Source organism: Carassius carassius, chromosome 49 (assembly GCF_963082965.1).
Source record: "Carassius carassius chromosome 49, fCarCar2.1, whole genome shotgun sequence".
Lineage (NCBI taxonomy): Eukaryota > Metazoa > Chordata > Actinopteri > Cypriniformes > Cyprinidae > Carassius > Carassius carassius.
This window is the reverse complement of record NC_081803.1, coordinates 13,840,407-13,865,538: the sequence shown is the minus strand read 5'-3', so window position 1 is coordinate 13,865,538 and position 25,132 is coordinate 13,840,407. Positions and strand designations below refer to the sequence as shown.

Genomic DNA, 25,132 nt, shown 5'->3' with positions numbered 1-25,132 from the left:
ACTAAAGGAAATAAAGTCACAATGGTGAGAAATAAATTCAGAATGAGAAGAATTAAAATCAGAGTTGTGAGATATATATTCACATCTACGAAAAATTGAGACACAGTTGTGAGAAATTCAGAATTGGGAGAAATAAAATCAGAATTGCAAGATATATATTTACAACTATGGGAAATAGAGTCACAGTTTTGAGAAATAAAATTAGAATTGCGAGATATGTATACTTATCTATAAAAATGCATAATTGTGAGTAATAAATTCAGAATTGGGAGAAATAAAACTGGAATTGCGAGATATGTATTCTTATCTATAAAAAAGGCACAGCTGTGAGAAATAAAGACAGAATTGCTAGACAGACACAATAATGGGAAATAAAGTCACAATTATGCGGAGATGGGCTTCAATGATGCTAAAAATCTATTTATGTATTTTACTTTTGTTTTATATTTCATTTTTAATAATTGAGTCCTAGCAGGTGGGAAGGAAATGTAAGGTTCAAATCTCTCTTGTATGTGCAGCCTTTTGGTATGACCTACAGCTTTCTGCTTATGTCTATGACCTATTTACATATATATTCACCCACATTTGTTATTATTTATTCATATCATATGATTATAAACATCCTGCTCACCAATCTGTATGTGTTTTGAGTTAATAATGTGTTTATCCAGATACCCAGCTATGTGTGTTGGTCTTGACCCCGTGTGGGAAACCCTGCTGACTGCTCATGGGGTCGAAGTTGAAGTCCAGAGCATCCCCATCCATGAGCGTGTCGTGAAGGACGGTTTCTACATCACACTCCAGCTGCTCGATCGACATGTCATCTAAGTCACTGGGCAGCCGCTCCAGTGGGCTGTGATGGTGGTGAGGACCCGGTCCGTGCCTGTGGAAACCATTGGTGTAATTCGGCATCCCAGCTTCGCCTCCACCTCTTTCCAGTTGAGCGTGATGAGGCAGGTGTGGTTGTAGCTTCATGTTACCGAGGCGAACAGGATGCCTGTGGGGCAAAAGGGCACGGTCATTCATGCCCATTGCTGGCAAGGGCAACTGATGAAGCGAGCGTGTGTGCGCATGCAGGTGAGGATGCGTCATCATTTTGCCTCCCTGTCCCATTTGTCCTAGACTAGCATAGCTAGGTAGCACCCGTCGCCCATCTCCAGACCCCAATGACTCTAAAGGCTGCATCATGTCCCCTCTCGGATCGGCATCTGCGCTCAGCAGCTCTTTGAGCAGCCCTGCAGCACAGTTGTACTGACTCACGAAGGGGCCGTAGCCTCCTGGTTGACTGTCCGATAAAGTCGGTATTGCAATTGGACTCAGTCTGCCCACTCCGGCCTGTACATACATACTACACTTCCGGTAGTCCTGCTGGACTTGGGGTTGAGGACCCATACTGGGCGAGTTGTAAGACGGGTACCCAGGACTACCCTGCATCATGGGGGAAGACAGCGCAGTTTGGGCATCTTGGCTGCCCTGGGAGTTATTTTTGGGTGAGATGAGGTTGAGGTTGTCTAAGAGATTGTCCATCATCACATTCTCAGAACCGTGGTGACCCGTCACTTCGGACAGGCTGGGGAGGGGGCCGCCCAGTTTGGTGCCTGGGTACCCGATGGGGACCTCACCGGGCTCGTCCTCCTCAGGTAGGAAGGGTGAGTGACGGCCACTGAGCGTACTGGCATCAGAGCTGGCACGGGTACGAAAGGTGGTCCAGGGTTCGAAGTCATCATTGCTGTGAGAGTTAGGGCTGCCGAGCCATTTTGGGTACTGAGAACCAGGACTGTTAGAACCACCATCCAGTCCACTCTGCAACGACATCTACAGATACAAAAGAAGAGCTATGAAAACCAACTGTAACACATTACTGCTCAGATATCGATTGTTGTAAATCACTTTTACACCATGTCTACACTGGAAGTAGCACAACTATTGATCATCACAGAGTGTTCACTAATGCAAACCAATGAGATTTAAGTTTGAGGCCATTAATTATTTTTTAAACTGAATTAGACTGGAAAAAGGAAGAAAAAAGTTTTCTGGGTTGTTTTAGAACAGAGAAGTAATTTTACAACACTAAAAATTGCGCATAAAATGTTTTAATTATTATTTTAATTAGATATTTTTAACAGTATTTATAATTAAATAACTGATTGCAGAAGCCTTATGTTGAGTATTTTAAACCAATACACTGATGTTTTGGCACACAGTGAATCTACACCTAGTGGGCAAGCAGAGATTTTTCCCCCCCAACTGACCTTTTTCTTGGCTGCTCGTCCGCGGCTCTTCGTGAACTTGCTGTTATTGTCCATGGAAGTGGCTCTCCGGCGTGGAGACTTGCCGCTCTTTCCCCCCTCAGGGTTCAGCATCCACCATGAGCTCTTCCCCGTTCCTTCATTCTGGACGCGCATGAAACGACTGTGCAAGGACAGATTGTGTCTGATTGAGTTCTGTCAGGGAGAGAGAGAGAGAGAGAGAGAGAGAGAGAGAGAACAAGATGAGAACATGAAAATCTGAGTATAGAAAACCAATCACAATAAGTGGAAATTATCTGCAATCATCCAAATCAATGTCATAATATCTTGCTTTTATGTTGTTAGATAAAACAACAATTGCTGTGAAAATTGAGTAGACCAGATATAAAAAACATACAAGATAAACCAGTCACATAAAAGAAAAGTGACTTTTGATTGACAAAACAGGCGATGTTTTATGTTACCAAATCACTTACAATCAAAGACATTCAAATACAAGCAGCCTTTTCAGAGGCTATTGACAATATGAAGCAGAGCAATAGCCAGTTAGCTGGCAGAGGAAAAGCTGTATTAGTCATGTCCTTTTTGGAGGCAAACACTGAACTCAACCTGTACACACACATCCTGCACTAATGATATTTTGTCTGCTTCAGTTTTCAATTCACATCCTGACCAGACCTACATCTACTAAGAAGAGAGAACATCATAGTACAATTTAAAAGTCTCAAATATTTTGCTAGCTTAACTCTTATCGTGATTCCTTTGGAGAAAAGTGATGTCATTCAGGCCTGAACTGCTCATTGAAGAGATGAACAGGAAAAGTAAACAATACAGACTTTCAGAAGAGGATAAAGGTCAAACTGAAAATTGAAATTGAAAGTGATTGGTCATTTGTTTTGTGAGGTACTTTGGATGATTTCATGCTATCGAAATTATTAAAGTGTAAAAATAACAGTGTTACCAGAGGTCATAACAAGAGTTATTTCACAATAAATAATGTTAAAAATAAAAGAGTAAATGTGACATTTATTAATGGTGTTGAGTGATGAATGCCTGATAACTGAAGTGTTTTCAAATTAAGTGAAGTATAAATTGAAGTTTTTTTGTAATGACGAACAACAAACATTAAAAATAATATAAGTACATAATGACAAATGGATATAATTACTCATTATTCCCTCAAAAATAGAAAAAAATAAATACATTTAATAGTTATTTGCGTCATTGATAGTAGTTGGCATCAGATCTAAAAGTAAATTTGTGATATCCATCCTAATTCTACATTAGCATACATTTTGGACAAGAAGTCATGAGACCTATAATAATATGAGGCCTGTTTTAGTATAATTCAAGTAATGTAGAAAAAAAGAAAAGAAGAAAGTTAGAAATTGCCACCATACATATTGACCACATGGGTCCACATGTAAAATGCTTCGAATCTTTCTAAGGGAAGAGTTTCTGGTTATATTCTTATTCATTATGTGTCTCTAAAACATTCAAAATGACCAAATCTTTTTGGGAAGACTTACTAAATCAACACTAGAAAAAGTTAAAGCAGTTTGAATGTATTGGTCCAAGCAAATAAAGTATTTATGCAATACTACATTTTAAATCAAAATTTTAAGTGTCGCTTTACTTACGGGGTGAACTGACTGTTTCCTGAGTAACAGGAGGTAAATTGGTAGGAAGAGGGAAAGTAGAGGCTCAAGCCTCAGAAGAAGGTCAACAGAAGGTCAACCTTTGACGCTGAAGGTCATGACCAAACAGGTCAAGTTGAGGGAAATGCAGCTTCTACATCACAGAATCAGTGAAGAGAGCGCCCACATAGATTTGAACAGGGTTAATGAGTAAATGTGCAGGGGCTCTGGAAACATTCTGGATCTTCTGTCTGACCCCTTTAACTAGCCCTACTAGGATAAGAATAATGAGGGAAAACAAAGCGGAAGACAGGATGCTGAGTGAAAGGAAAAGGAAGAACTGGAGGAATAGAGATAAAATGAGAAAGAGAGGTACCAGTATGGAAAGTAAAGTGGTGAAGAAGGGAGGCAGTAAGCATTGAGTCATGAAGGAGGAGGAGGCTGTGTTGAGGCAGGGCAGTGGGAATGTTTTCCTACTGAGAGGGACGGGGTCGATGAGTTTGCTGTGTGTAGAGGAGGACAGCCTCTCCAGTACTGCTGACAGATCCTTGCAAACAGACGCAGAGAGAGTATTAACTTATGGGGCTGTCTGGCGTCTGTCTACACTGTAACAGAACCCACACAGCACAGAGGGAGAGAGAGAGAGAGAGAGAGAGAGAGAGAGAGAGAGGTAGTGAGAGAGAGAGGGAGTGAGAGAGAGAGAGAGGGAAAGAGAGAGAGAGAGAGAAAGACAGACACAAAGAAATAATAGGGATGCCTGGATATTAAAATTCAGTCCAATATTAATAGTTAATAATCAATATGTTCAGGCCAATAACTGTTAAAACTGTTCTTATATTATTAAATTATAATATTATTAAAAACGATAATACAATAATATATTATAAAGAAATTCTAATATATATAATTTTCAAAGCTGCTGATATTAAATTTTTGGAAATATATATTCTGATATTATTTTTAATATCAAATTAAATGAATTTTTACTTTTCAAATTAATAAAAAAATTTTTTTAAATGCATGTTAAATGCTAACTAATAATATGCAATATTAAAAATGAATATTAAATTTGAGGTTTTCTAAATTAAACTGTTATTTATTTTTTTATGATTTAAGTGATCGTAGTTGATAGCAAAGGCAATGTAAAAGTATCAGTAACCATTATAGTACCATTATATTGTACATTCCAAAGAAATATTGCACCATAATACCATATTCTTACATACTCTCATTCAAATAACATTCATGACCATAAAAAAAGATTATACATTTATTCATAACAGATACGGCATACTTTCACTAAACACTTAATTTATCATCAACTTCTAACTTTGCTTTACCAAAAACATAATTTGACAAAAGGTTGTCTCTTGAAACTCTACACTTCACTCCTCCTATAAGGGAGAAAAGAAAGAAAGAAAAAAAAAAAAGAAAGAAAGGATATTGTGAGTGTTCCAGTGTATTAACAGATCACACACACAGTCACATTCAGAGCACATGCACACGAGGCCTGGAGCCAGGATATGAGTCACTACAGGAATGCAACGGAGAAGGTGTGACAGTTTTCTAATCAAAATGGTGATCAGATCACATGTTCAAAAAAAAAAAAAAAAGAAAAGATAAAAAAAATTACCCTAATGCCTGAATATTTTCTTCAGGTTCAGGTAAGGTTATTTACTCAATATCCTCAAAATAAATTCAAGCCTGCAGTTAGTCTTTGACTACTGATCTGAAGTCAGCTTTAAAATGTAATGTAGATTACAGGAAGTGAGTAATAGCCAGGTTTGCATGAAATCTGCTCCCCCTAAAATCAGAAAAAGGCTCTTTAGATTTCTACAAATATTAATAAACAGACACATCAGCACATCAATTCAACTGTGTCACAGATGTCAATTCTGGATGCTGTAGACACATAAATGCAATTGATATTTGAGAGCTAAGGTAGATTTTCAATAACAAATGAATATATATATATATATATATATATATATATATATATATATATATATATATATATATATATATATATATATATATATATATATATTATAAGTTATTTTGGAAGGATGTGCAAAAATTATGACAGAATTGTCATTTTGGGTGATTGAACCTAGTAATTCTGGTCTGAGATCAGTACATGGATCATCTACACATGGTGTGGGCCTTCTCTACCCTTCTCTTATCACAGGTATGCAAGGTATTTCAAGGCTACAGAATGACCTTTGGTCTCAGATATGGGATATCCCCAACTGATCTGAGGCAGTAAAGAAAAGTGTGAATTAAAATCCCCTTTGGGTAAGATCTGAGTCAGCTGGAAGTGTGAGATGAAAAACTGTGGACCTATGCACCAATTTCTACAGAGATGGTGGGAAGTGTGCTAAGAGTTTGTGCAAACTGAAACTCATCTAATTTCAGGCTGTTACATAAAGGTTCATCAGTTCGTCAGTCAAACAGGATCAGCTCCACATGCAACCATCATGAGAAAAAATGTGCAGGGGCACATGCCACAAATTACATTGTGTTACAGTTATTTTTAATTAACCTGATAAAATAAAATATTTTGATTAAAAAACTACACACACACACACACACACACACACACACACACACACACACACACACACACACACACACACACACACATATATATACACGGTATATATATTAAACAACTAATAGATTATAACATATTTAAGTTTAAAATAAATACAGTTATGAAATACAAATATTATTTGAGTCCAGTGTCACAGTTTCTAAATCAAACCATCATCGTAAAAAATTACATTGTTAAAATTATTTGTTATCTAAAATAAAACTAAAATAAATAAATAAAAATATATTTAATTAATTTTTTTTTAAAATAATTAATTAATTTACAAAATCATAAACATAAACTGAATTCAATGTCACAGTTCTGGCACAAGGTCAGTATGACAAATTGGTAAACATAAGTGAATTTGCTTGTAGTACCCAGGTGCAGTGGCAAATAAGTGTGTGTGATGCTAAAACGGGTGTGTGTGCGCATGTGTGAAAAACACATTTCTATTATAATCTTCAGATCTATCTCTTCAGTGATAGGTGCCAATAGGCTGTGCTGAAGAGGTCACTATGTAGTGGAGTGTGTGCACGTGTGTGTGTGCATCAGATCTCCTGAGGGATTTATAAACAAGTCCGAGAGACCCCATCTGCATCCTGTCTGACACCCCAGACAGCACACACACTGACTGCCACTTAAAAACAAGCAGGCATAATTAATCAGCCATCACATTCACAACGTACAACTCATCAACATAACCAAACCAACTCAAACTCACATAATATAATGTATGTGAACAAAGACAACAATGATTTTAAACAGATGACCTTAAAGGATTAGTTCACTTCCAGAATAAAAAAATCCCGATAATTTACTCTATGCCATGTCATCCAAAATGTTTATCTCTTTCTGTCTTCAGCTGCAAAGAAATTAAGGTTTTTGTGGAAAACATTCCAGGATTTTTCTCCATATAATGGAATTCAGTGGTGGCCAACGGACTGAAAAACCTTAATTTCTTTGCGACAACATGGGGTGAGTAAACTATCAGGGAATTTTTATTCTGAAAGTGAACTAATTCTTTTATTAGAAAGCTATACAAGTAATTTTTTCTTAATTGGAATAAAATATAAAACAGATGATTGTCAGATAAAGTTTACAATAAGTGTCATGAAGTCAATCTGTTCACAATTATGAGATACATTATGAAACACTGACACAATTAAAAGGTACACTCCACTATTTTTGAAAATAGGCTCATTTTCAAACTCCCCTGGAGTTAAACAGTTTAGTTTTTATCTCCGGGTCTGGCAGTAGCACTTTTAGCTTAGCTTAGCATAGATCATTGAATCTGATTAGACCATTGGCATCTCACTCAAAAAATGACCAAAGAGTTTCTATATTTTTCCTATTTAAAACTGGACTCTGTAGTTACATCGTAGTTACAACTTTTCATTTTCCGTCGGTCTTAGTACACAATGTAACTACAGAAGAGTCGAGTTTTAAATAGAAAAAATAAAGAAACTCTTTGGTCGTTTTTAAGTGAGATGTTCACGGTCTAACCAGATTCAAATATCTATGCTAAGCTAAGCTAGCAGCATAAATCATGATAAAATCAAGATAAATCATGTGATGATCACATTGTCACAATAATGAGATATAAAGTTGCGTGTAACATTTCGAGATATTAACACTACGAAACATGAGGCTCATAATTATGAAATACAGTGAGACGAATGAGAGATATGAAGTTGCAATCGTGAGATATGAAGACTTCCTTGATTTTGAGGTCTAGATATAGACACTTAGGGCTACTGTTTTATCAGTTTTTGGGTTTGAAGAATGCGGCTGTGAGAGCAGAGCGGTCAACGCTTTATGCACTTGCTTTGTTACGGTAATAAGGGGAAGGCCTGCAGTGTAGACATGGTGTAAAATGCTCTACTGAGAACACATTCAAACGTTGGCGCCAGTGGATTGGATAACTACCACACAGCTGTTTGACTGGAACCAGTCAGCCGTGACGTCTTGACAACGAACACCAGTCCGAGTAAACAAGCAGCACTTCCAAAGACCAGGTGCGAACCGACAGGCAAGTGCCTGATGTTCACACATAAACATAACACAACACCTCCCTCTCTGCCATATGCACAGAAAGGAGTAAATGTACAGTTTGAAATGGATGTCAAAAATGAAATGAAATGGATGTTTTTTTTTTTAATTTGAGAAAATAAATGGAGAAATAGATGAGGAATGGGATCAGGACATGATGCAAGCTGGACTCAAACCTGCCAGGTTCCATGCGTGCACCAAGGCTCAATATGTCTGGTAACTAGGCATATATATATATATATATATATATATATAAAATAAATAAACATAAACAGATAAACCATGACTAATATACATGTCAAAAAGAGATTTTTCCGAGTTCTGATTGAGACAATAGTGTCAGTGGGTGAGATTTCAGTGAGAAGAGATAAACACAAGTGGAATGTACAAGTTCAACAGAGAACGGCAAGAGGTCCTCAGAGATAAGCTGTGACAAGAGACTTCAATGGGCTAACCACTTCCTCCTGCGCACATCCGCTTTATCTCTCTCTCTCACTCTCTCTCCTTCATTGTAAATATTTACCACTGAAGTGAAAAAGAAGAGACTAAAAACATTTATGTGTTAGGGAACCTGTTATGAATGAAAAACTTAGGTTAGAACTTTTAGTATTCTATATATACATACGTGCAGCATTATTCTGAGAGTTCATCATTTTTCCTTTTTATTCAGCAGAACTTTTCTTTTAGCTTTTTTAGAAATCTTTTCAGTATTAAATTATGGTTCTTAACATGCTCCAGACAGTTTAGATACAGGCTTAACTGATACCCTTTGAAGTGGGGTAAGGTGACCACTTTGACCAGCAACTACCCAGAACACTCTAGGTACCACATAGCACAATATTAAAAACCAATTAGAGCTCCTTTAGCAACCACATACTGTAGGCAAGATTTTTTTTAGATTTTCTTGGGCTTATATCGTTCAATGTGCAAAAATGTAGCTATACTGTCTTTCAGTTATTTTAAGTTATGTTTTAATTATACTAAAATCTACAATTTAATAATAAATAAAATATTTAAATTGATTTTTGTTTTGGTCTGTACTGTGTATATATATATATATATATATATATATATATATATATATATATATATATATATATATATATACACAGTACAGACCAAAAGTTTGGAAACATTACTATTTTTAATGTTTTTGAAAGATGTTTCTTCTGCTCATCAAGCCTGCATTTATTTGATCAAAAATACAGAAAAAAATGTAATATTGTGATATATTATTACAATTTAAAATAATTGTTTTTAAATTTATTATACTTTAAATTATCATTTATTTCTGTGATGCAAAGCTGAATTTTAGGATCATTATCACATGATCCTTTAGAAATCATTCTAATATGATGATTCATTATCAAAGTTGGAAACAGTTCTGCTGCTTAATATTTTTTCAGAACATGGGATACTTTTTTAGGATACTTTGATGAATAAAAAAAAAAAAAGAAACTATGTTTTTAAAATATAAATATTTTGTAATAACAATATACACTACTGGTCAGTAATTTGGGGTCAGTATTTTTTTTTCCTTTCTTTTTTTTAAAATAAAATCAATACTTTAATTCAGCAAGGATGTGTTAAATTGCTAAAAAGTGATAGTAAAGAAAATATATTATTAGAATATATATTATTAGAATTTATTTATTTATTTATTTTATTTATTAGAATTTATTTTGAATAAATGCAGTTCTTTTTAACCTTTTATTCATCAAATATATTAGACAGCAGAACTGTTTCCAACACTCATAATAAATCAGAATATTAGAATGATTTCTAAATGATCATGTGATAGACTGGATGTTACATGTGACACTGAAGGCTGGAGTAATGATGCTGAAAATTCAGCTTTGCATCACAGGAATAAATTATTTTTTTAAAGTATATTCAAATAGAAAACTATTATTTTAAGTTGTGATAATATTTCACAATATTACTGTTTTTTCTGTATTTTTGATCATATAAATGCAGGCTTGATGAGCAGAAGAAACTTCTTTCAAAAACATTAAAAAATAGTAATGTTTCCAAACTTTTGGTCTGTACTGTATATATATATATATATATATATATATATTAAAAACGACAACAAATTAATTATTACTATAATAGCGTGATCTTTTTAAAGAGACAATTAATTGAATATTTCTTTAATTATAAACGAACTAAATTCAATATCAGAACTCAAACAAATGTCAGACCTTACAGTGACGCCTACAGAAAACCAGTAGCACTGTAATCTGAAGTAGATTCTTACAGTAACAAGTAAGCACCTCGAGTTAAAAAAAACACCTGCACTTCTGAAGAAATCTACAGCTAGATTAAAGACGCAGGCTGCACTTTACCTTCATTTCATGTGGTCGCAGAGAGGAGGGACAGGAAAGTATGACGAACGCAATGAGATGTACATAAACGTACACACAGTTCCTTTGCGTGCTAAGGACGGTAATCTACCTGATACTGCTGTAAAGAATAACACAATCCTGCTCATGCCTACTGTTAGGGATAAACGCATAAACTGCAAAAAGCCCTAATCTTGCTTGTTCAAAGTCTGTTTTCTTTTCTTTTTTCTCTTGGTTAGTAGTTAGAAAACATATGCACATGTGAGTGTGTGTGTATTAGTGTGCATTCTGGCAGCAGGGTTATTTTAAAAGCGTGAAACAGAGACAGAGGGATAAAGTGAAAACTTGAGCGAGAGAGAGGCCCGTCGCCCTCCTTGGCCCATCCGTTCAGGAAAAGCTGCGTGAAGCTGATAGGAGCCCCGTCTGCCCTCCCGCTCTGCCAGACCACAGGGCTCCGCGCGGGCACAGACCAGACACACACAGGGGCCGCCTTTGGGGAGTAATATGCCCTAATAAATGATACAAAGACCTGCCCTATGATGTAGCGAAGAGACACAGTGCCAAACACCTTTGCTAAGAGGAATGCTTCTCTGTGTCGTCTGACATGTGAAAAGAGTCCCTGATTGCATTACTGTTTATCAGTCAGTCACTGTAACGGGTAAATTACATTTTTGCAGCTATAAGCAACAATACTAAGTAGTCCGACAATGACTGATTAACTGTAGTTCCAAATAAAACTAAGCCGTTTAGCACTTTGAACCCTTTAATCTTGACCAAAGCCACTTTTTATTGCTAAAACGTTGCTCTTTTACATTTTGGAGTCATCAGTTATGGCAGTATCAACTTTGTTTTGGAAGTTCTAAAAAAAAAAAAAAAAAGTATCTTAAGCCCACCAAGGATGCATTTATTTGATAAATAACATGGTAAAAAAAAAAAAAGAAATATTGTGAAATATTATTGCGATTTACGACAACAACTTTATTTACAAAATAATTTACAAAACTTATTTTTAGATATATGTGATGGCAAAGCTGAATCACACGATCCTTCAGAAACCATTCATATGCCGATTTAATACTCAAGAATCATTTCTAATTATTATCAAAGCACTTGTGCTGCTTAATATTTTTTGGGGGAAACGGTGATATTTTTTTTTCAAGATTCTTTTACAAATAGAAAGTTCAAAAGCATTTATTTGAAATGTAAACGTAAAATTCATGCATACATGTTAAATGTATTACTTTATTTCGAGATAAAAAAAAACAAAACGTACTGACCCAAACTTTTGAACGTTAGTGTATATAACGTTAGTAGTAGTTTTGAGCAATAAAACTAATTTGCCTGTTTTGAATGCTGGTCGTCAACTAGAGTAACAAGCAGGACTTCTTAGGTCAACCACCAGCTTCCCCAGCAAATCTAGGCATACTTGATTAGCAGATTTTGAATCTCAGACTTTTGATTGCAGATGTGTGAGACTTTCTAAAGAAACGTGGGATTTCTAAAGTCTGAAGAGTCAAAAGTCTCTCTTTGCCCTCAATACTAAGAAAACACCAGCACAATTAGAGCTCTTATTTTTGAATTTAAACATGTTGTGCACAGGGACAAAGAGGGCAGGAGGTCATAGTCATTTCGACACCCACTGAGGTTTAACATGCTTTTCTAACTGCTTTCCAGACCCCACCCAATCAACTCTCATACACACGAGCAGACACCTGGGTTGAACTCAGATTTGTAGTTTTATCATTTCATGTGGTCTCTCCAGGGAGGGGCAGGCAAGGCAGAGATAACTAAAAAGCATGTATGGGAACAGCATGAATTAAAACACACATTCTCTCTCTCTCTCTCTCTCTCTCTCTCTCTCACACACACACACACAAATTCTGAAGGTGATTCAGTTCTTCTGTTGAGTGAAATGAAAATGAAATGTTTTATAATAGATCACAATGTGACATTTCAAATGAATAATATGTGCCTTTTAAAGAATGTGTGTGTGTGTGTGTGTGTTTTTGGGGGCTGTGAAACCAGAGGAGCCTGCTGCAGCCTCTTTTTTTCATTCTGCTTTAATAATAGGGTGTCTCGACATGAACTTTGTCACTCACTAAATGAGTTTGACTGTTCATTTCACCCTTTTAGGACTTAAGACTTTTCAATTTCTTTTTAAGTTCTCTCACATCTGGCTCAGGGTCAATCAGAAAGACAGAGGCTGGATAGATGTTTGGCACACTGTCCTTAAAACGTAAGAAAGCTGGTTTGTACTAGTAAAGGCACTCAAGGTCTGAGATCAAGTACTTGTTGTATTAAAGAGAGCTGACCTTAAAACAAAAATGTGTGATCATCATTTACCCACCCTAATCATGTGGTTCCAAAAGCAAGCCTTATCTATTCTTTTTCATCTCTGGCTTTTTTTCCCCACAAACAGAAGAAGTGTGCGCAAACACACACTCTCTCACTATCTCTTCTCTCTCTCTCACACACACACACACAAACACACATTCACCTCTTTATACTGGATTTCCCGCATCAACAAATGTCCACTCACTTCCTTTGACTCTCATGGTGAAAGAAAAATGACTTTGAGAAATTCTGAAGTAGGTTTGTTTATTGGTTAGGTTTATTGTACGTTAATCTGTGCCGGTGACAGTTGACATACTGCACGTGTGGTAACTGTTAAAGTCACAAGCCACTGAGAAAAATACAGGCTTTATATAAGGCGCCACACATAGAGGGTCTTTCTGCCCACCAGTATCCAGTGAGCAACAGCTTCCCCTGAGAAATAAAGCAAGCGAAAAAACGGAACCGCGGGACCCCCTTCTGAGGGAACACCCTCTCAAGACAAGCACCTGGCCTTGTGTGCATGAATCGGAGCAAACATGCTTTTGTGGGTGTGTGCATTTGTGTGTTTGTTATGAGTGCATGTTTGCACGGGTACGTGTGTGTGTGTGTGTGTGTGTGTTACAGGATGCGGAGCCCCCCAGCTCAACTAGCCCCCAGAGGATTGAAGGGGCGTGTGTGTTATTGTGAGACAGTGTTAAGAATAACACACCTCCTGTCCCTCCCCTGCTATTTCTTGCTCGGTCTATCATTCTCCTCCACCATACAAAAAAAATTATAAATTGAAAATATTTAAAGACAACTTTAGCTAAAACAATAATGAAAAAATTCACTTATTTTTTTATTCGTTTTTATTAAAAGAAAAGCTGATCAGTTGTGGATTTGATACGATTGCTAATTTCTCGTCATCAGGATATTTGATAAATTTATCTACCTCAGGCGAGTGTTTTTATGCAAATTCTGAAAATCGTATCTTTGTTTTTACATTTTACATTTTTATGTGATATCCCTGAATTGAATTCACATACAAATTAAATACATTTTCCACTTAAACTTTGCATTTCACAGTTGAAATTTCTATGCATCATCACTGCACTAGTTTATGGCACTGGTGAAGTCATAAGACCACTGAACAAGTCCAGTGTTACTATTAACTAAAATTAAAACTTAAAAATCATTTTAAGAAATTGAAACAGACTTAGATGAAAACACAAAACAGAAGCAAATTATAAAAAATTGGAGGTATAAAATACTAAAACTAATACTGCAATGCAATAAACAATTTATTGAAATTAAATGCAATAAATAAATAATAAAAATATAAAAAAAGTTACTGAAACAAACTAAAATTAAAATAAATTAAAATAAAAGCTAAATCTAAATATTAATAAATAATATATAAATAATAGTTTTTAAATGAAGTGATTATTGTCCGATTCTGGTCAGTGGATGATCAATCCGGGCGTTCCTACTACTAACTTTCCTGGCCACTTTAACAGCTTTCCTCTTCTGCTGATGTAACCAAGACCAAGTAGGCGGGGTAAAGTAATATAACCAGTAATATCACAGTCTAACATTCATGATTCAATCAAATGCTGAAAGGATAAATTGAGTCTAGTCCTATAATACCTCCATAAATCTCCACAGAACATCACATCCACAAAGATCTACTGATTTTCAATGCTATCTGTATCAGTAATTATGTCGATTAATTTTATAATGCTTTCAGCAAAAAAATAAGTGTAGGACTCTTAGCCCTGTATTTACATCTAATCCTTAGAATTGCACAGATTTCCCAACACAATTATTGCAAGAAACATGAATAAAGGTCACAAAAATCTGTGCAGCCCTACTCATGACAATGTTTTTAATGCCGAGCAAAGGATTCTGCCTCCTTTTTTTCCCAGTCTAATAAATATTTCAGTTTTATAAAATTTTATTTAGTGGGAGTTAGCATCATCATTAATTCCCATGTGCTTTAATAGGATGGCAAAACTGCTTTATATTGTACAGCACAGTCAAGTCTGAATTCTGGAATAAACCAGACAGGCTGAAGACGGGTTTTGTTGTCAAACTCTGGTGCCCCCCATCTCCCAGGTGAGGCAGTATGTGTTTTTTTCAGCAGAGAGAATGTCGCTATTTTCCAGCCACTCAGCAGGAAACGCATCATCACTCATTGTGGGAGACGTGTGCACTGTTTTCACAGGAAAGTGCAAAAATAACCTCAAGCCAAAGGTTCCACCGGGGCCACTGGACTCAACATGACTAAGGTTCAGGAGTGGCTGAAGTTTTACATTGAAGGAAAAGGATATTACTGCTCTCAGCAGGGGCCAGAGAAAAGGGCTATGTTTGATTTAGCCATGGTTTTAATGAGATCCCTTTGGGGCAACAGATATTATTTTGATAGCAGGCATAGGTGGAGCAAAAAACATTTTTAAATTTTTTTTTTTTTGCCAATGAAAATTGAATTGAGCAAATGTACATACCATGATATAATTACAAATAAATAAAATGAATTTTACATATTTAATTATTTATGACTTGAATAATAACTTTGGTGTCAAGGACAAACTTCTGATGGAAAAAAAAACCCTACAAGATTTTCTATACTAAAAAAGTATATATTTCTACTAATGATGTGCTATTTATGCAAATTGAAACATTAAAAACCGAGAAGAGCATGTGCAGGCATTCTCTGAGCATGATTTACACACACGGGAAGGACGTGGATTCTAATCAATGCTGGAATGATTAGTGGTAGGAAATGGGGAAGTCATTCATCAGTGTTTTCTCAGAGAGAGCGGCTCTGTTACAGAGACACGGATGCACAGCAGCACTGGACAACGGAGAGGTCAGTGGCCTTTGTTAAGAAGAGCGGGATATCAGAGGGAAAGGAAAGCTCAGAGTTACACAAAACGAAGCTTTAACATGCTTGTTTTTTAGGTTAAAAGGGATAGTTCACCCAAAAATGAAAATTCGGTCATCATTTACTCACCCTCAAATCTGTTTAACTTTATTTCTTCTATGAAACACAAAAGGAGACATTCTGAATAATCACGAAACACAATCCAATCGAAAACTTGATTAATGAAGTTCAAATGAATCATTGAATCAATGCTGTTTCAAATGTCAGCAATCTCACATTCTTTCTGATGTTGTCTTAGTACTCAAAAAGACATAATGGGGGAGGGGGGGGTTCAGAAATGACTGTTAAGCAGGACAATATGCTATCAGAAACAATGTTGATGTAAGTGGTTCAAATTAACTTCACTGTGTTTTCTTGTGGAATGCAGAGGAAATGTTTTAAGGAACGCACAGATGGAAATGAGAGCAGTGCTCAGGAATGGAGGATGTTTGATGCTCTCCCCTAGTAACCCCCTTTCCCTTTCCTTCCCTCTATTCGTCCTCCTCCTTCTCTCCTTTCCGTCTCTCCACAATTCTGACGAGTCGTTGTCACCTCCTGTGATTGTGCAGTAGGGCTAGAGTACAGTGGGGCCTACAAAATACCCTCCGCTGCCTTTTAGTGATCCCAGATGTCTCTGAACTCTACGGGATTTAGCAAGAGGAATCCCACAAGTGAGACTTTTTAGACAGAAATGGGATCAAAGATCATGCATGCTTTATAGGGTATAGATATAGGAGGTCTGCATTTAATAACAATGCAGACCTCCCATGGCACCTCCACTATATACATGGCGTCAGCCAGGTGCGTTCCTCTATATGACAGATCTGACAACGAGATGTGGAGGTTACCACCGCCTGGATGTTGTTGACCTTTTGAAGTGACACAATTTGAAAGATGAGCTAGATACAGCTGTCCTGAACAACCTAAACCTGGTATGCTGTATCTTTGCACCTTCCAGTGTTTTCATATATTTATCTAAATTAAGAAGAATTATTATCAATAATGAATAAAGAAATCATTTTCAACGATTAACCACCTGGCAATAATTGATAACAACTGAATACCAAATCAGCATATTAGAGTGACTTTGGAAGGATTGTGTAACACTGAAAACTGGAATAATGGCTGCTGAAATTTCAGCGTTGCCTTTGTAGGAATAAATTACATTTTAAAATGTACTAAAATATAAAAGTATTACTGTTTTTACTGCAGTTTTTATCAAATAAATGCAGCCTGCAGGAATAAAAAAAATAAATAATAATTTCTGGACCCAAACTTTTGAATGTTTTGAAAAATAGGCAAAAAGAGGTTGAGAGACATGTTTTGTCTTTTGTGGTGGGAAAAATCTCAATAAGAGATCTGATTTCTTGTGGTGTAGCTTTTAAAACAAATGTATTATTGTCTTGCGTTCTGGAATAATTAGATAAAGTTGGCATGACATCAGCTCTGATGAGTCCAGGGAATTTTTCGAGCTAAAATGCATGTGTCTTTCCGTAGCAAGTGCAAACAAGTTTTTGAGGAATGTCGCTGGCAAGTTAAAGGGTAAATTCCTCTCTATCTTATATTTCTGTGTCTTCATCATGAAAGACAGTCTAGGCTTCAATGGTTCATTCTTATCTAGGAATGCTACACCTTAATGCAATTCAGTGAAAATCATTTCAATTCAAATTTAGTTTTCCGCTATAGATGTGATTTGGCCTTCGGACACCCATTCAAATAAATCAGCTTTAAAAATTCCACTAATTTCAATTTACCTACAGTTACCTTTAATTCAGTCCAAATCCAATCATTCATTACCAATCAATTTGACCAATTGTACCCCAATAAAACAATTCTTTAACTGAAATTGTTCCCACTCAAAAATGAACAGCCTTTTTACATTTTTTTTTATAAATCTCTTTTTATGCTATATTATTACCAAATCTTGGATTCAGTCTTTCATTTCAATCTTTTTTTTTTATCTTTCTTTAAATTAGGTGTTGTATTTCGTTTTGGAACTGATTGGCCTCATTGATCTGAACTTACACACAGTTTTTTGTGTGTGAAAAAAGCATTAATTGTGGATGATTTGGACAATGTTTTGGCAATTTGGCAAAGTTCAGGCTAATGAGGCCTACAACCAATCAGATCCAAATAGAAAAACAAAACCTGTGCTAACTGAAAGAAAACAAGTCGATAAAGATTGAAGATTGAATCTAATATTTAGTAATAATACACAGTAGCATAATGAGAAATCTAGTAGATTTTATAGGCTGGACATAGTCCATTGCAATAACAATGTCCAGCATTTTCGAAAAAGAAAAACCTATCCGGTTCAAGATAACTGGAACACAGTATGAGGGTTAACAGTAAATCATTATTCACTATTATTTTGGATGACAACAATGAAAGTACATAGTGAAATAACTTTTCACATGAATTGTAATCATAAGTAACTACATTACATTCTTTTTCTGCATTTGGCATTGACATCCGGTTGTCATCATTTGACATTTCAGTTTGGGGACTTTTACCCTGATATCTGATGTATTCAGAGGGTTTATCATTTTGTCACGCTACTGTCCCATGCCTGCACACTGATGTACATCTAGATTAAAAGCCACAGGTACCCACAGAGCCAAAGTCTGCACCAACTCGCAGAGCCACAGTGATGAAGTCTTTCATCTGTCTGTGGCACGGTGGAGCAGCACTGCATATGCTTTCATTTCATTTTCAACTCTTTCCTCTCTTTCGCTTTGAGTGTGTGTGTAAAAGCAAAATGTCCCTCAATTTTGCTGCACCTTGCACAATGCTAATTACACATTACTCGTGTTATGCAGATCAGGTATCATCTACAAACCACAAACTTCAACTTCTGCACGCTTCACCTGTACGTACTGACATTTATCTGTCAAATACATTCTGAGAAACGGCCCCAGAGTTCACAAACTGACTAAGATAAAGGTAAAATTCTAGAATTTGGATTTTAAAACTACCTAATGCACACTTAAAATCCACATACAGGTCAAAAGTGACTGTAGTTTTGGAGAATCAGTGGCCAGTACGCCTACACTCGAAACTTACTGAACGACAAACTGGGATACAAATTGGTATCTGCTCAAGATAAGCTTGAACAAATATTGTGTGTGCCTTGAAATAGCCTGAAAACACTAACGTACAAATGTATGGCTTGCATGTTTGTGCATGTGTGAGTGTTAGTGGGTGAGGTGAAAGCCTATGGTGAACGTCAAAGCATGTAGAGGTAACAGGGTTCATTTGCCGTAAGTAGGGCTCAGAGTTAAACATTTTTCAAAAGCTTGAGAAAAAGGGGGAAGTGAGAAAGCTTGTTTTTTTTTTTTCTAAAATAACTAAATGAACACCACATAAGTTCATTTATTAATTCAGGTGAGTAACTCTTAGTGCCGTTAATGACATTATGAATGGAATTAAAATAGAAAAATGGCAATAAAACAATATGAATGATAAAGAGTCTGTTGATTTACACGATGAGCTAGAGTAAGGCTCCACACAAGATTGTATCACTATACCACAGACATAGTAATACATATCTAGCTTTGGGTGCAAACTGCCAAGGCTCTGAAACAGAAAGTGCACGCCACTTTTACAGTAGTCATGGTGCTTATGAGGGCACATGGGAATAACAAAACTGACCCACATTGAATTCTACCTGTATGCGTGTGTGTTTTTGACTACTCAAGGCGCATAAACAATGGTGTGCATATTTAAAGACACAGGAGAGTTATGAAACAACATACTGCGTGCCAAAACCTCAAAAAATGAGTCTAAACACTATTCTCATTACTTCACTTTGACTTAAAGGGAATGAGTATGGACTCCCATTACATGTTCCACAAACTTGGTAGCATGACCTTTAAATTTTGACCTCTGAACCCCGGAGACATTTGAACCACAGGGTAGCATTTTTCACTTCAACCTCCTTGACTTCTATCTAGCAGCTACACCTAAATTTCAAGGCTTAAAAAAAAAAAAAAAAAAACTATAGCAAACTAAACAAAAGTGATCATTTTGCACACAGCTCTAGCTTTGATTCAGTTATGATTCTGAATCTTAAACAAACATGACTCCAGCGATAAGCAATCTGTCCACAATGAAACTGATGTGGCCCAAAAGGCACGATAACAGCCAATTAGAACACATTTGATGTGGAACAGTGTTTCGGACCAATGAGATTCCAAAGTGGAAAGAACAATTCAGCATTACACTACAAAAACCACAGCCAACCAATCAACAAAATGACTGGTTATCATAACTGGTTAGGACAAAAACTCTTTAGCACATGGTGTAAGTTTCTGATTAAAAGCAAAGAAAAAATAAAGTGGTGCAAAGACGGTATGTCTTCCATTAACAGACATTTGCATACAGTTTGTATGTCTTTCAAACTTAAGCATTTGGTTTTCTTGTTGCAAATTTAAATATGTCACCATGTTAAATTTATCCAGCTGGCTAACACAGTTTCAAGAATAATTTGTGGTGTCTTGCAAGCATCAGTTAGAAAGGGTTGAAAATCATAAAGAAATCCCATTATGACATAATTTTCCAGCAAAAGTGGGTTTATGAATTTATAGCTGTAATGAAGTTGCATCATAGTTGTATCATTTCCAGCTATTACTGTTAATTTAAAAACAAATAAACTATTTGTTGCAGCTTGCTACTCGTCTAAAATACATAAAAATATATGAATATATATTTATTTTTTATATGAATTATAGACTGGAATCTACTGGGACAGGAAGCAGAATACAGTTGTATTGTCTCAGGTATGTAGACATTATGATGATAAAGAACAGTCCAACCCCTACAAACTTCCTACGAGTGACTGGAATGCTGAAACTCTGATGTCACGGGTGAAGGAGTCCAGACAATGTTTTGCTGTGGCGTGTACAGCCGATGGTGGTGAGGAGGGGGGTGGACCACACCTTTCAGGTAAATGTGTCTCCCTGTAATGACAGGTAATCCTGCCAGTATTTTTAGCTCAGTCTTGGGAGGAGGCCCTGACATGTGTGACTGTAAGGATTTGTATTTCCATTTACGCACCGAGCAAGCAAAGAAACAAAAGTGGCTTGTATGGAGGGGTGAATCAGAGACAGGAACAAGTGTTCTTATAGAGATAAATGACAGGTTGACAAAGACCCTTTCAACATTAAAACACTCTCTGTTTGCTCCACCTCACTCGTGGCAACCTTAAAGGACTCATGATAGTTGGTTTTAGTCATCAGGAACCTCAAAGCACCTCAGGAGCTTTAGAAATGTGTCGTCAGATCACAAGACTTGCTACATACCTCTGCATATGTCACATAACTACAACCTATGAAAATGACCACAGTTCAGTCACACAACAAGATAAATAACAGTAGTTTACACACAAAAAGTGGAAACTTTAAAGGCTTTAATGGTCGCTCTTTTCATTATATTTCACACAAAGCTGTCATATGCCATAAGCATAGACTTCGAATAATATAGTGCACAAGACGTATGGACCACTTTTTAACAACGGTTTTGCATCCTTTTGAAGCTTGAGTAATAGCATTCGAAACAAATTTTCCATCTTCAGAGAAGAGAAAAAGTCATACGGGTTTGGAGTGACATGAGGGCAAGTAAAATTTTATTTAACCCTCTTTCTACATCAGGCTGATGAAAGAAAGCCAATCCACATGTTCTTCTGTCAAGGATATTAAACGATTAAACTGATCTGGGATCAGCAAATGCGCAGCTGATACTGGGTTGTTATGCATTCTTCTGAACACTGTGAGCTCAGATCCCTCCTCTTTTGAGCCTTAAATTCCAGAACAAACCGCATGTTTGAACCAAACCATAACAAATCCACAACTGCACTTTAGAGGGATAATTGTTACTGTCATATGTTACGCTGCATTAAAAAAAAGCCACCTAAACATGTGCTTCATGTGGTAACACCAAAAGTAGCTAGTAAGAAACAACACTCAAGTCAAAAGCATTTAATTCAATTCAATTCAATTCAATTCACTAGCTCTAAGATATAAGAGATATATGGTGGGACTGACAGTTGTGGGTGACTGAAGGGGTGGGCTAGAATATGATTGGTGAAGCTTGCCTACATTAGGTTACCAACAAAAATTACCATACAGGCATGTAATTAGGTCAGGTAAAAAGGTCATTTAGGAGGAAATACACTGCCTAAATAAATCATAAATAGTGTTTCTTGATTTTGTTAGATTTATACTAGAAATGATGAACAATTAATTTAAGGTATATTTAAAAAAAAATAAAAAAATAATAATAATAATGTCCTACACATTCAATTAATCTTCTTTTAAGGAAGTTTAAGTATTTTTACTGGATATACAGATGAAAATATCGATTAAGAAAATGTGTGTAAAAGATTAAAGTCTATCAGATATGAATTGCTCTTTTAGCTTAAAACTGCATACATTTAAGTGTAAAAATACATCCATCATTGAGCTTATTGTGAATCACATGCCTTATTTTCCTCAGTTCATATATATATAATTGAGTTTCTGATGTTATAATAAAATTTAAATAATAATTTTACGGACACATTAAAGGATGCTTTCATTGTGCAAAAATACTTACATTAGATTTACGCATTTAGCAGACACTTTTACAGTCCATTCAGGATATACACAATTTTTTTTTTACCAGTATGTGTGTTACCTTGGAATTGAACCCCACAACCTCTTGCGCTAATAAAGCAATGCTCTGACTGAGCCACAGGAGAAAATACTTCTACAACAAATACTGTTTAAATACACTAACATATAGTGTGCGTAGTGTGTTTAAACATAAAATACAATACGATGGGACCTATAATGCTACTTTTAATGGGATTTGTGCTTGGCCTTGGAGAGCCATTACCTTCCAGCCGGCTGAACTGTTGCTGTCGCCCTTATCTTTGAAGTAAGGGACGCTCTTCACCATCCACTCGTAGATCTGAGACAGGGTGAGCCGCTTCTCAGGGGAGCTCTCGATCGCCTTGGTGATGAGGTCAGCGTAAGACATATTCCCCCACGCGTTCCTGCGAGACGAGCTGCTCTTCCTCTGGGCCGATACAGGGCTGGAGCTGCTGGCAGGGGCGGGGAGCGGCGGCACCTGTTGCGGGTGAGTCAGCTGGGGATTCGGCTGCTGGGGATGAACGCAGTTGTCCTGGCAGTGGAAGTCGTTCAAAAGGACGGGTTTCTCCTCCGGGTAGTCCTCGGTCTCTTCTAGTAAACTTAGGCTGTTGATAAAGTCCACAACGCTTTGCTCCGGCTTGACGGACGGTGCCGGGGAGGACGTGTTCGAGCTCCCCGGCTCGCTAGATTCCGGTCGGTGCAGTGGCCAGGTGCATGATCGCGGCCGGGAGAGAGGCTCGAAATCCGGGTCGATGTCAACCAGCTGTTGCTGCGGTTCTGCCATGACAAAATTAAAGCCAAAGTCCTTAAACAGAGGATAAGTGAATGAAGATTTAGTTTAGTATGCCAACTCTAACAATCGCACATGATCAGAGCCGATGGTCGTAAATGAAATGACTGTTATGAAGCGCTCTCAGGGTGTAGCGTGTTTTAGAGTATAGTGAGCTGGCCACGCCCACAGCCGGAGTGACAGCCTGGACGGCCAATCACAAGCGCGTATTCAAAAGATAAACAGAGATTGCGTTTGCATAACACACGCTACTCCAGTTTATCACTTTTTATGGCAAGCTCATTTAACAATCACCCCCCCCACCGAAAAGTCTTTCACTTTTTAGTATTAATCACTTATATCATATATCACACTCATATGTGACTAATAGCATCTATTTTCAAGTTCACTAGTAGTAATTATTCCTAGTGACTAGTTACCTTTCAGTTAGTCACTATTATTTAAAGTAAGAGACAAAAGTATCTATCCCTGTTAGGGACATTTTTCATGTCACTAGTTTACAGTCCATAACTTTTTTTGTTTAAAAATGATCCAAAATAAATTTTTGAGCAAGTACATAACCAGCCAATGTTCAAAACTATTGCCTTACCCTAGCTCATTCACACTGTAAGCTTGTAATAAAGTTTTCTAATTTGAGTGGTATGGGTAAGTTTTCGATACAGAAAGATCGAATTGCCACGGTTTGATGTGATATAAGCTAACCAATCGTTAGATTTAATCACCATTGATAGCAGATTTTTTTACAATGCTTTTTCCTCAGTTGATCAGAACAAAAGTGGCAGTTGTTACTTACTTGTTCAGATGACATTCTCCAGTAAAAACTGTTGTTTGGTTCATCCTTCCACGACATAGGATCTGTGCATACAGTATCCACTCCAGTGCAGTGACTGACAGCCACACATTAGATTAATCTGCGCTGGATCTGTGCTGGTGAACAACCCACGCAAGGTAGATAACTACGCAAATAGCTGCAATTGCAGGTTTTCAAACAGAGAGGGCAACAAAGAGGCAAAACTTATGAAATGCACCTTTAAGAAGTGAATAGTTAAAGGGGTCACATGATGCTTTTTTTTTTAAAGATCGCTATTTTGTGTATTTGGTGTAATATAATATGTTGACATGCTTTTTTTTTTTTTTAAACATTATTTTTTAAATACTGTACATTATTGTAGGTCCTCTATGCCCCGCCTCTCTCAAACAAGCTGTTTTCTACAAAGACCCTCCTTCCGACAAGAGCAGTCTGCTCTGATTGGCCAACTGACCCAGTGCATTGTGATTGGTGGAACACGGCAAGCACTCATTGGAAATGTAACACCCCTTTCCATAATCGCAAGCTTCATCTTTCAAAATAAATGTAAAGACAATTAATAATGTCCTTAGTTTTACCATCAGTTCAAGCCTGAAAGGGGAACAGAGTCGCGTGACAGACACAGTGATGAAGCTCGTATATGTTTGCAGTACACAACCTATGGACGGTTTAGACAGCTGACTCCACTATGTGACCCTGTCCCGCTCTCTCTCTCTCTCACGTGTGCATGCACACACACACACACACACACATGACACGCAAAACTCCACATTTGATCATTCAATAGCAAATACTT

The 25,132-nt window shown here is 36.7% G+C and overlaps 1 protein-coding gene across 2 annotated transcripts; it reads right to left on the bottom strand.

Moving 5' to 3' along the window:
- On the bottom strand, positions 1-23,672 carry LOC132132689 (forkhead box protein O1-B-like). Of its 2 annotated transcripts, XR_009429061.1 has the most exons (4): positions 22,983-23,672; positions 2,253-2,444; positions 282-1,815; positions 1-223 (listed from the first exon to the last, which is right to left on the bottom strand). XR_009429061.1 is itself a non-coding variant. In XM_059545170.1 (3 exons), the coding sequence occupies exons 1-3, from the start codon at positions 23,520-23,522 to the stop codon at positions 664-666; spliced, it is 1,884 nt and encodes a 627-aa protein (XP_059401153.1). In that variant the 5' UTR covers positions 23,523-23,672; the 3' UTR covers positions 246-663. The 2 variants fall into 2 exon arrangements, 1 of the variants encoding a protein (XP_059401153.1); XM_059545170.1 differs by lacking the exon at positions 1-223 and having other exon boundaries at positions 246-1,815.
- Between the last annotated feature and the right edge of the window lie 1,460 nt (positions 23,673-25,132).

Coding starts and splice junctions, on each gene's coding strand:
- LOC132132689 (XM_059545170.1), bottom strand. CDS start 23,522: ATGGCAGAACCGCAGCAACAGCTGGTTGACATCGACCCGGATTTCGAG. Junction 2,445..22,982: donor ACAGTTCAGCCGGCTGGAAG/GTAATGGCTCTC, acceptor TCTCCCTGACAG/AACTCAATCAGACACAATCT. Junction 1,816..2,252: donor GACGAGCAGCCAAGAAAAAG/GTCAGTTGGGGG, acceptor TTGTATCTGTAG/ATGTCGTTGCAGAGTGGACT.